This window comes from Colias croceus, chromosome 7 (genome assembly GCF_905220415.1).
Source record: "Colias croceus chromosome 7, ilColCroc2.1".
NCBI classification, from domain to species: Eukaryota; Metazoa; Arthropoda; class Insecta; order Lepidoptera; family Pieridae; genus Colias; species Colias croceus.
The window spans coordinates 2,784,075-2,797,384 of record NC_059543.1 but is presented as its reverse complement, the minus strand read 5'-3'; the positions used below and the strand labels follow the sequence as shown (position 1 = coordinate 2,797,384).

The following is a 13,310-nucleotide window of genomic DNA, read 5'->3' as shown; positions in this document are numbered from 1 at the left end:
TGGAAGTCACCTGAGTGGCGACAAGGTCACGCGTGCTTACGACTTCTAGTGTCTTGTTATTTAGATTTCTATGGTTTTACAAATATTTCTGACAATGATAGTTAAAAGGTAGATAGGTAAGGTATAAAAATAAAATAAAAGCCATGTAAGATCATGTAAAATTTATTGTATTTTTTGTTATTTTGAAATCACATGTTGTAACATTTATCTCGTTAATTAAAAATATTCACATTGTCTGTTTAAATAATCTATTACGGTAAACTAGCTTATACTTAGGAGAAATAATGCCATTGATTACTACTCGATGGTCAATAGCTAACCACCGACATACACGAGTCAAATTGGTCGAGTCGCTCTACGGACCTCCTCACAGTTACATACAAATATACAAGGCTTATAGTACATTACAAGACTGCGTATTATACCGACATTCTCTAATAAAATGGCATTAACATGGTATACTTATACGATAACTATCCTTAATATTAATGTATAGAAATAATAAAAAATACATCATGCTCTTTGGCTTGCACGACGGAGTTATACTACGTAATACGTTCGAACGAAATAATATTTATGTATTAGAGATCAATCGAACTGAACTGTACAACAGATCGAGTATCCGAACAAACTTAATGTTGATATGCAATACATAATATACGAGACGAATCACTAATGGAACAATTTTGAGCGACCGCGCGCCTTCAGCGCTTTCCAACAAATCAATTTACATCGAAACATCAGTCTAATAAAATTTGATCATTTGGCAATACTGTTTAAATTTCATATTACTCCTACTAAATTAAAGTAAATTATAAACATTACATTTATTTGCCATAGGAAGACTAATCATTGTTATTAATTTTCTACATGAAAATTGAATTTGGGTACATCTTAACAATATTGATGGTAATTTTCAATTTGAGCTTTATACAAAGACAACCCTAATAATTACATCTCCAATATGGCCGTATCGACGAAAATATACTTAATACGTAGATTGAGGATTATTGAGCCCATACATAAATGATATAATTTTGAGACAATTTTGTATAATTACGAACAAGGAGGCGTAACAAAGTTGGAATACAAATCTCTATAATGGCACCTATACACTTCCCCACGTCACAACTACATACGTTAAAACAATGACATAAAAATTACTTACGGAGATTCCAATAAAACAACTGATCACTTATATAAAAGTCTCATAACAGTACGATTATTTAGTATTTGCATGATATTTTTACATCGCATTTGTATATGTCGCTTATATACAAAAATATACACAGGTCCGGTCGGTACACGCGGCAACCGACTAACGACAATTTTCTATTTCTTGTACAAAAATAATAGCTAATTTTGTGGAACACGATGCGGTTTTGATTGAGCTTAGCGTAGTTTTTATACAGTCGTTTTCTCATAGTACATTTTTAACATCTTCAAATTGGGTTCGCTAAAAAGGTGTAACAGTGTAAATGAAACGGTTTTTGGATTCAAAGTGTCGAAGTCTTAAAAATGGTGAATAACAATTTTTTTAAGGTCAGAGAAAGGGTTTTATCACATTAAAATGTTCAATAATGAATCTATATCAACAGTTTCATTTACATATTAATATTCAAATATCTTACGCGCTCTTGGAACATCGTGATTTTATGAATATGTCGGTGCTTCATTTACGATTTGACAATGATATATGGAGGTATGAAATACATTGAAATAATGCAAATTATAAACGATAAATAATAACATATAATACTTGACGAATACAATATTCATGGAACGTCTCGGGTAATATTTTAATAAATGCATCTATATTATTATTACATAAAATGTGCAATGCGATGAAATGGTGATATTAAGTATATTGTATGACGTTGATAATAATGTATATTTTAAAAATATTACACGCATGAATCAATGTTACAGAGCAAATGTCGCCAGTAAGTGGCTTAATGTAAACTTGCCTTAATAAAATGTATTACGCTGTTTTATCTATGTGATGTATAATGGCAGTGAATTAGTTTTTTCTTATATAGAAAACAACAACACTGAGAATCGAAGTCTATACTCTTTTGGAAAACGACTATTGATGGATTTCTTTGCGGTTGGAATAATAATGGGATGATAATGAATGTTTTTGACATAACTTTAATTTTTTGGTAGAACTTTTCGGTTCTTTTGAGTATATTACAGATATGAGTATCAATACTGTGTTAGCTTTTTTGTCTTTTATTATTAAGTTTGAAAATTAGAGGTTTTAAAGAGGTGGCAGTATCACACTATTAATAACGTATTAACAATTTATATTACATGTATGTGTTGACAGATTAGTTTACGCACATTTATTTTCACATGTGTGTGTGCTTTAAATATACATGTTTTGACTGTCTTATACATTTCAATACGAACAGTTGTCACGATAAATTTTTATTTGATGATTCTTGCGTGTTTGTGAATGTGTGTGTTAACGTTGACTGGAAATTGAATCCATACGTTATTCAAATTAATTTAACTGCGTGCTAGGGTTAGTTCTTATGTACGTGTGTATGTATGTATAATGGACTGCTTGTATATAGATACATATGTCTTACAGCCTTAGTTACGGGCGCGTGTGTTGTTGTATGTGTTGGTGTGTGCGCGTATGCGTGTGTAATGCACTGTTCACGTACACGTGCTTGTGTGCGCGCTAGGTTGAAATGCTGGTGCGTACGTATGTGTGTGTAATGCGCATGGCTATGTGTGCACGCTAGTTGTGGTGTTGATACGCGCGTATGTGTGCACGCTAGTTGTGGTGTTGATACGGGCGTATGTGTGCACGCTAGTTGTGGTGTTGATACGGGCGTATGTGTGCACGCTAGTTGTGGTGTTGATACGGGCGTATGTGTGTGTGTTACTGTACGCGCTGGTATTGTGCTTGCTAGTGCCGGTGTTGGTGCGCGCGTTAGTGTGTGTAGTACACAATACGCGCTATTGGCTCCAGTCCACACGTACACACGTGCGCGCTATTGCCGGTGTTTCAGCGCGTAAGTGCGTGTGTGTCAATGTACGCGCTATTGGTTGCGGTACGCATGTACACTTGTACACATGCACACTTGTACACTTGTACACATGTACACTTGTACACATGTACACTTGTACGCTATTGCCGGTGTTGGTGCGCGGCGTGCAGCAGCAGCAGCAGCGGCAGCAGCGGGCCGGGTCAGACCTTGTGCGCGGGCCGCATCTCGTACGCCTGCGGGTACGCGTTCGCGTACGGCTCGCGCCGGCTCGGGCCCGCGCCCGCTACCGGGGCTGCAAACGGAACATTAATACTGTTTAGTGCACATCCTACTAATATGATGAACGTGAAAATTTTAAACATTAATAAATTTGTTATTGTTTCACTCGAAAATCTCTGTCTGAGTTTTGGTGATACACATGTAGCTACAAAATTCAGTATAAGTTACTAGAAATACTTAATTAGTTTGTAGTTTAAATGCGTGGCACGGCTAGTCTACCGCTTGCCTGCGCATTACTGGAAATAAGCATTTCCAGGTTTTGTTGCGTGTCAAAATACGCGTTACCGCTAGTATGGCACCCCCCTGCACTATGTGGGCACTATGCGGCACATACACACTCACCCACATCCCGTGCGCAGTAGGCGAGCGGCGGCGCGTACCCCTTGTGGTTGCGCGCGCGGCGGTGCCCCGGGCGCGGGCCCCCCGCCGCGCGCCGCGCGTCCGCCGCGCCCGCGCCGTGCGCGCCGCGCATGCGCCGCAGCGTGTTCATCGGCCGTCGCAGCGTTTCCGACAGCCGCCTTAAAGATTTAAAGACAATTAGACAAAAAAAAAACAAAGATTTTCTCATTTAAATATTAAACTGTACTAACACGCAAGTCCAGACAACCACACATTCACATCACACTAACACTCACACACACATACACACACTCACACAAAGGGAGATTTCAGATTTAACTGTTTAATTATTTATTAACCTTTCTTACTGTATTATATAATTCACCAAAACATGGAAAACACTCCTTCCTGATATCGCACCTTCGGTAGAACAAGGGCACAATTACAGTTTTTGCAATTTTACAGGAGAGCCATTTTAAGATATTTGTAGTACTTAATGTGGTCTAGCTATGATAATAATTTTTTATGGTTGTTCTGCTTTGTATGACATAAACTATATACTATATTCTTTTAGGTGTATCGTTTACAAATATTAAAAACTGCTAGTTTTTTTTTAATAATATTTTTTTCTTAAGTAGGTGTACATTTGTGCCCTTGTTCCACCAACAAGAAAATTAATTTGTAAATATGACCATATCTAAAGCTTTAAGTTAATAATTTTGGAATGATAATAACGTGTTTTTTTGTATAAATGTTTTATTTTCTTAAACACTTTAGAAAGCCGCAGTACTTTATCACAAAAATAAAGATCAAAACTTACTAATCAGCCATTACACATCTTCAACAATCTGAAACTATTATGTTTCCTAGCAAAATTCTTTGGAATCGCTTTAAAAATTGGAATAATATTATATTAAGATAACATAACAAGAAAGAATCATAATTCAATTCCTTGACATTAAATAATTCCTCCTTTTTCGTGGCATTTTTTATAAGGCTTATGTATTCTGCCGGAGTGCATATTGATATTGGGCCAGCTTTTTTTGCACGTTTTATATTCCAGAATGGACGGCATCGGCTTTATGCTGGGTCCCCTAATTTATGTATGATCGATTTTATAGGCAATGTGTTCACAGCAAAATAATACATTCCAAAAACAAATTTGAAAAAGAAAAATAATTATTTACGAATAAATATCTTACTAATATTATTATTTATTATGTAAACTCGAAAGTTTTTGAGGATAGATTTGTGGGTGTGAGGGTATGTTTGTTGTATTTTGATTGGCAGTCCTATCGTTTAAATTTTTAAAAAACTATCTTGTTTTTTTTGCTCTCTACAGCAATTATCGGAATAAAATGTTACTTTTTAGACCATGGAGTATAACAAATCTTGGACAGACAAGGGCACAATTGTCTGAACGACTTTGTCCTCCCAATTTTTAAATCGTAAACTAGGCATAAGTGTGACAGATATGGCCTTGTCGTTCCAGAAATCGAAAACATTATAGGGCATATTTACATAAACGACGTAAGCGCTCCAAGTGACAGCTAGCTCAGTCTCCGCCGATGGCACAACTAACCAATGAGACTTTGTCTCGCCAAGAGAGAAACAAAATAGCGCCAAAATGACAACGCCACTATTTCAATCTGGCTGTTTTTTGTAGGAATTAAACGAATGTCTTTGTCCCTCCAGTTGAAAGGGCCTTTTTAAAGCATTTCTGCATATTTAAGTCATTTTGGCAATTTATGACAATTATGCCCTTGTTCTACCGAAGGTGCGATATGTCATTTAAAAAATAACTCATTTATCTAGCTGTAAGTACCTTGTTTTGTAATCTTAATTGGCTCATAGTTCTGTATCAATATATTAAGAAATGTTATTTACTGTAATGCTGTATGATTACGAAGAAATAAATAAATAAATAAAAAAACTTGCACACGTGGCAGAAGTGAAAATTCTTTAGCAAGATTCAAAAATACCAAAATCGTCGCCTCACTCCGTGACACGACGTCATTACCACGACGCGACCTTAAAAAATACTCTCAACGCGTCTAAAAAAGTGTCATTTCAAAAAGATTGTGGTAATGACACAAAATCATACAAAACTCACCTGGCGGGCGGGCGCTTGGGGTTGGAGCTGGGCGTGTGCACGGCGCAGCACTTGACGAAGGCGCCCATGAGCACGACGAGCGCCACGCCGCCGATGAGCACGGCCCACCACTTCTCCACGACCCACTCCTGCAGGCTCAGCAGCGTGTCGCGGTTCAGCAGCAGGTTCTTGAGCCGCACCAGCGGGCCCTCCGCGTCCACCGCGCGGCACTTGAGGAACACGTCGCAGTAGCCCTGCAGGTACACGTTAGGTTATATGAAAAAACTCGATACCGCCCGCGGCTTCGCCCGCATTTTCAATGAAAATGTTCCTGTAGGATTTCCGGGATATAAAGTAGCCTATGTCTTATTCTGGGTCTTCAGTTAGCTACATACCAAATTTCATAGTAATCGGTTTAGAAGTACTTGCGTGAAAGAGTAACAAACATCCATACATCCATCCCCACAAACTTTCGCATTTATAATATTAGTAGGATAATATTTCCACTGATCGCTGACATATTATGATGTTTATGAAACATACAGCCACAATTTAAAAAGAAAAATAAAATTCAAAGTAGTGCGTTGACACTTGACCAAAACTAAGGTTTTGGTTTAAGAGGGGGTATAAAGCAAAATTACCAATCTTCTATTAGATAGTACGTGTAATATTCAAGAGCAAATCAAAAAAATAAAATATATATCCAAGCTAGATGATATTTTAGAGGATTCTGTTTGATCAATTACATAAAACATTAAAATTGATTCGATAAAAAAACATCACGAAGTTACCTCTAATTTTTACACTCAATGTTTTGAATACGTGCGCTAACGTACCTGGAAGTTATCACACGGCGATCCTGGCCGCAAACTGATCCCACCAGGAGGCAGACCAACTTGGGCCGCGAACTCCGCAGTACTTCTACACGAGTCTGGTCTTGGACCAGTTTGACACGCCAGTTGACACAGTGCCCGTCGATCCACTACAGCGGTAACTCCATCACCCACACGCGTTGGTGACGAGGACAGGAAGCACTCCTTCATGTTCCACGCCAGGCAGATCGAGCCGCTACACTCGCCCTTTATGCAGAGTTGCGTGCCTGGATATAAACATAAAAATGTTAAATATTTTCAATACATAAAATGGTTGATTTGGGACTTTTTAAAGGGATTGGTTCATTATTTAACAACGACCGAAATTCAGGTGTTCAAGGCCCGCGCTAGAAGCTATGCAACAGCTTAAAAACATCAGAATCGTATCTACACATGTACACATACCGTTGTTGCAGTGCGTGTGGTCGGGCAGCGCGCGGGGCGGCGGGCAGTCGGGCGCGCGGCCCGAGCACACGGACGCGTGGCTGCACTCGCTCGCCTCGCGGCACGTCTGGTTGCGGAACACATGTACACATACCGTTGTTGCAGTGCGTGTGGTCGGGCAGCGCGCGGGGCGGCGGGCAGTCGGGCGCGCGGCCCGAGCACACGGACGCGTGGCTGCACTCGCTCGCCTCGCGGCACGTCTGGTTGCGGAACACATGTACACATACCGTTGTTGCAGTGCGTGTGGTCGGGCAGCGCGCGGGGCGGCGGGCAGTCGGGCGCGCGGCCCGAGCACACGGACGCGTGGCTGCACTCGCTCGCCTCGCGGCACGTCTGGTTGCGGAACACATGTACACATACCGTTGTTGCAGTGCGTGTGGTCGGGCAGCGCGCGGGGCGGCGGGCAGTCGGGCGCGCGGCCCGAGCACACGGACGCGTGGCTGCACTCGCTCGCCTCGCGGCACGTCTCGTTGCGGAACACATGTACACATACCGTTGTTGCAGTGCGTGTGGTCGGGCAGCGCGCGGGGCGGCGGGCAGTCGGGCGCGCGGCCCGAGCACACGGACGCGTGGCTGCACTCGCTCGCCTCGCGGCACGTCTGGTTGCGGAACACATGTACACATACCGTTGTTGCAGTGCGTGTGGTCGGGCAGCGCGCGGGGCGGCGGGCAGTCGGGCGCGCGGCCCGAGCACACGGACGCGTGGCTGCACTCGCTCGCCTCGCGGCACGTCTGGTTGCGGAACACATGTACACATACCGTTGTTGCAGTGCGTGTGGTCGGGCAGCGCGCGGGGCGGCGGGCAGTCGGGCGCGCGGCCCGAGCACACGGACGCGTGGCTGCACTCGCTCGCCTCGCGGCACGTCTGGTTGCGGAACACATGTACACATACCGTTGTTGCAGTGCGTGTGGTCGGGCAGCGCGCGGGGCGGCGGGCAGTCGGGCGCGCGGCCCGAGCACACGGACGCGTGGCTGCACTCGCTCGCCTCGCGGCACGTCTGGTTGCGGAACACATGTACACATACCGTTGTTGCAGTGCGTGTGGTCGGGCAGCGCGCGGGGCGGCGGGCAGTCGGGCGCGCGGCCCGAGCACACGGACGCGTGGCTGCACTCGCTCGCCTCGCGGCACGTCTGGTTGCGGAACACATGTACACATACCGTTGTTGCAGTGCGTGTGGTCGGGCAGCGCGCGGGGCGGCGGGCAGTCGGGCGCGCGGCCCGAGCACACGGACGCGTGGCTGCACTCGCTCGCCTCGCGGCACGTCTGGTTGCGGAACACATGTACACATACCGTTGTTGCAGTGCGTGTGGTCGGGCAGCGCGCGGGGCGGCGGGCAGTCGGGCGCGCGGCCCGAGCACACGGACGCGTGGCTGCACTCGCTCGCCTCGCGGCACGTCTGGTTGCGGAACACATGTACACATACCGTTGTTGCAGTGCGTGTGGTCGGGCAGCGCGCGGGGCGGCGGGCAGTCGGGCGCGCGGCCCGAGCACACGGACGCGTGGCTGCACTCGCTCGCCTCGCGGCACGTCTGGTTGCGGAACACATGTACACATACCGTTGTTGCAGTGCGTGTGGTCGGGCAGCGCGCGGGGCGGCGGGCAGTCGGGCGCGCGGCCCGAGCACACGGACGCGTGGCTGCACTCGCTCGCCTCGCGGCACGTCTGGTTGCGGAACACATGTACACATACCGTTGTTGCAGTGCGTGTGGTCGGGCAGCGCGCGGGGCGGCGGGCAGTCGGGCGCGCGGCCCGAGCACACGGACGCGTGGCTGCACTCGCTCGCCTCGCGGCACGTCTGGTTGCGGAACGCCAGCACGAACTGGCACGTCTGCGCGTGGCAGCACGGCCCTTGCGACGGGCTGCAACACGGAAACGTGTAGGTTTTTTTTTTTTTTTTTTATGGTAGAAGGAGGCAAACGAGCCGACGCCTTGCCTGATGGTAAGCTAAGTGCGCCGCCCATAGACTACCGTAACTGTGTTACGGGTGTTGCCTACTGGTAAAGGGAGAGGGACAGGATATTTAATAAAATGGAAAGTAATATTAAGGGAAAGGCTTCAGTGGATCAGGGAGTGGCTTAATTTATTGGCCCTTCAGGTAGTCATAAGCTCTCTTTTTGAAGGCCTCCATATTGAAGCTGTTCGGGAATACAGACTTAGGCAGTTTGTTCCAAAGTACAGCAGTACTCGGAAGAAAGTTGCGCATAAAGCGCACAGTTGTGCTTCGCCAACCGTCCAGATGGTGTGGATGGTACAGGTTCTTGTGACGGGATGTGCGGTGGTGCGGTGGTTAAGGTTCATATAATGGCGCATCCACATATGCCCAGTGGCATGACATTTGCATCTTTAGCCTGCGGCACGCGCGGCTTATGGTTGCTGGCAGCAGTTGCGTACGGCTTCTAAATGAAGTGAATTTGCCGGCCTACATTCAGCGGCAAGGCGGTCTGAAACCCGGCGGCATAAACCGGCGGCATGTGTGGATGCGCCATTACATATTACATATACTCAAACTTCAAACATTTATTTATTTATTTTATTTATTTATTTATTTAAATTCTTTATTTAACACACACAAAAAAGATTAACACAAAAATAAAAAGAACAAAAAAGAAAATCATAACATGTTAAATAGGCGGCCTTATCGCAATAAGCGATCTCTGCCAGGCAACCTTTGGATAGGATTTGTCATACGAATTAAAATTAGATGGGTGGTGTTTGATTTAAAAGGATCAAAAAAAGAAAAATAAAAATAAAATAAAAATATGTACATATACATATTATATACGTATATATATATATAAGAATAGATACCTAATAATTTAAAATTATTGTTATTTAACGAAAGTTTAAATAATAAAAAAATACACAAAAAAAGTTTAACGAAAGGCATTTTAAAGCATATTCAGCTTTTAACTCACCTGCATTGTGTATTGGCCCTTCGCTGGCAGCCCTTGGCGGACATGTTGCGCTCCAGATCGAACTGACTTACTTGTCGCGGGTAACAACATCGGTCCTTGCACTCGATTTCATCATAACCTAAAAAATTAAATTAATTTTCATTACATAACATGAATTTTAACCCCTTAAATTAAGTAAGTGTACTATTTAGAAATTAAAACCTCATAATAATATTTTTATCACATGTAAAGTATGAGCTAGTGATGTTTAAATGAAGATTAATAATTGATACAAGATTAATAATAATAGGCATGCGAAAGATTTTGAAATCCTCTTCCATAATGTGTGTATACGTTTACTATACAAGAAAAACCCTATATTTCGGTAATATACTTAAATTTAACGAAGATAAAAGCCATTTTTCAAAAAATATTTATCAACTGTGCCAAAACAGCTCGGAGGTGTCATGGCGTAAGCGTGACGTCACTCTTTAGTAAATACGTAATTATTTGTATGCATTGCGAAGAAAATTAAAAAAATATTTATTTAATATGTGTTATAGAAACGAATTTCAAAGTTTATAAGTGGTGTGCAGTATTGCAGTGTGAATCCACATTAAAATAATGCTCAAAAATGTGTTAGTAATTATTTCAGCGAGAAAATAATAAGAAATGATTGTAAAACGTTGGCGCGGAGAACCCCGAAACCACGTATTCGTGAAATCGCAATTATATTTCTGTTCTGAGTCGATAAAGCATACGTGAAACAATAGAAAATAAATAAAAATGCGTATTCTCAACATATTCATAACAACAAAATACATCTGACGTGAGTTGTTTACTTAAGCGTGACGTCACGCGTGTTTTAGTCAAAATGGCCAACTGCAGAATTTCAATGTTATATTTCATTGATAATCTCATTAATCTTAGTGTTTTTAAGATTTTTAAGTCACTATATTGATTTTATTTATTATACATTTTCCCTTAAAAACACTAATACGATCATTTATGGATACTGTCGTCATGCCTATTGTTGGCTTTGAACAAAATGACTCGGAGCCGCCGTCCATCCACTCAACGCAATTACGCGCGTGAGTGCGTATAAACCTGCACGGTGATGCAGACGCACGCATTATATAGCGTGATACAATTCGATTCAAACTTAATAGCGGTTCGGAAGTTAGCCCGTCAGTCAACTTCTCGTTGATATATAAAATTGTTTTCTGCACATCGGATCGTACGATGTTGCGAGCCGCCATTAAGTTTGAATCGTGCTATACGTGCGAGTTATCATCCTATATGAGGTCCACTTACCACAATCACACTCCTCGCCCACTTCAACGATCTTGTTCCCGCAGAAGGCCCCAGCGCTCTCCTTGAGACAGTCCCGCTTGCGGCCATCTCGCACTGCATCCAGCACGCCGCTAATGTTGCTCACTGAGCACGCCGAGAAGCGGCTGTTGTTCGGACGGTCCCCGGACGTCGCTGAGGCGAACATTATGTAGTTGCCTTGCTGTCCGCCCGGACGGCACTCGGACGGGTAGTCGTGCTGTGGAATAGTAGCGTTTATTAGGAAAGTGATAAAGAAATTAGAAAAATACAGCTTTTGTACGGAAAATGTCGAAGATATGTTTGCAGAAATCACATTGAACGTCACATGTTTGATAATAGTAATACTAGTCGTGACTTAAATGCAGAACTTTCCAATTTACATTCATTTGATTCGAGTGGATATAAGTTATAAGAAAGATTAGCAAAGGATAAGTTAACAATCCTACTCGAAGGACCAAATCGAAATTATGAATAAATAAAAACCTTGCATTAAATGAAACTTTGTCAGCAAGTTAGCAATAAGCAATAGCACTTAAATATCATTTATTTCCCTGTAAAGAATTCCATTAAACGTAGAAACGAAAATTCCAATAAAGTATTCTAAATTTAATTTTTCACTTACCGGCGACCCAAAGTTATGTCCGATCTCATGGGCCAACGTTAACTGGCTGACCTTGGGCGGCACTCTGCTATTGTAATTGACGAAGGTAATGATGCCAGTGTTGAGTGACCTCTTCGTGCTTTGGTACAACCCACCAGTTGTTTCTGTGTATGTTTTGTACTTTTCGCAAATACCACCGGACGCACCGCTCGCACTTGCCACCCAGGCTAGACCTGTGAATTTTTATTAAATTGATTAAAGGTGTTTCAAACGCAAATTCATAATTTATTTTTATTTTTGTAAACATTTATAAGCAAAATGAATGGTAATTTTGTAAACTACCCTCGTTTCAGAGTGTAAGTGACACTACCAAGAAATTTTATTATAGTTTTTTGTAAAATGATAAGGAAGAAAAGAATAATTAAAACAACAACATAATAAACAAAAGAACATTTTAATTAAAGAAGTTGTAACTTAAAAAAAAGTTCTTATTTAGATGATCATCATAATTGCAAAAACATAGCGAAGTTATCTGCAAGTAACAGCAGGATCAAGGGTCATATATTTAATATTACAATATCTACATAGTTTTTTGCAATCAAAATTAAACAAAACATATGACAAACTGGGTTTCCATACCTAATGTCCCGCCAGTAAAGTCCCTATACGTGAACATGTACGCAAGGCAGAAGTCCTCGTGGTTGCCCAACGAGTGCAGGTTCAGAAAGTTCGACACGTCAATGTTCTCCCAACAGAACTGGTTCGTTTCTGTCGCGAACGGATGCTTCTTGCACGCTGAGTCGTCGTCGATCTGTAGACACATTATCTTGGTTTTATAGGAATAAATTAAATTTCAAATAGTTAAAGTATGGCATATTTTACATGAAACATAATGACAGACTACATAAAAATTAGTCTTGTCAAAAATCTGTCAATCTTATTTCGTTAAATAGGTAGGTTTTGAATTGAATAATTTGGCGCGAAATATCCGCCTGATTTTAAAACTCTCGTACAGGCAATATCACCTTCTCAAATCACAATTGAATAAACAAACAAAATTTATTTATAGTTAGTAAGAGCGTCACATCAAATTATCTCTATTAATAATAGTTAATTCACAAGGAAAACCCCTGGACATTTGGAAAGTTTTGATAGAAAAAGAACTTTTTCTCTCTATGAAATATTGAGTGAAGGTAATATTGATTTAGTACTGTATGTAGTATTTATCATACCTATATTATTTTGTATGATAAGTTTCTTAGTTTGATTTCATATTTCATGTTTGCATAGAATTTAAGATAATGGATGGCGTGATGGCTAGTTGAATCATTTGGTTGTCATCAATCAATACATAAGTAAAATTCTTAAATTTTTGTATGTGGCCAAAATAAATAAAATGTTAACAAATATGTAAAACTAGATTCCGTATAAATAGAAGCGAGTCAATAAATCTG

The 13,310-nt window shown here is 41.9% G+C and overlaps 1 protein-coding gene across 1 annotated transcript in view; it reads right to left on the bottom strand.

Moving 5' to 3' along the window:
* Positions 1 to 146: 146 nt before the first annotated feature.
* Positions 147 to 13,310, bottom strand: part of LOC123693453 (disintegrin and metalloproteinase domain-containing protein 10) — an 85,116-nt gene continuing 71,952 nt past the window's right edge. The window contains exons 8-16 of the mRNA XM_045638560.1: positions 12,496 to 12,667; positions 11,878 to 12,089; positions 11,238 to 11,472; positions 9,945 to 10,062; positions 8,719 to 8,888; positions 6,549 to 6,811; positions 5,734 to 5,966; positions 3,624 to 3,799; positions 147 to 3,294 (exon numbers count right to left, since the gene is read on the bottom strand). Coding sequence (XP_045494516.1) covers positions 3,203 to 3,294; positions 3,624 to 3,799; positions 5,734 to 5,966; positions 6,549 to 6,811; positions 8,719 to 8,888; positions 9,945 to 10,062; positions 11,238 to 11,472; positions 11,878 to 12,089; positions 12,496 to 12,667 — 1,671 coding nt within the window. The 3' untranslated portion in view covers positions 147 to 3,202. The remainder of the gene's footprint in view (positions 3,295 to 3,623; positions 3,800 to 5,733; positions 5,967 to 6,548; positions 6,812 to 8,718; positions 8,889 to 9,944; positions 10,063 to 11,237; positions 11,473 to 11,877; positions 12,090 to 12,495; positions 12,668 to 13,310) is intronic.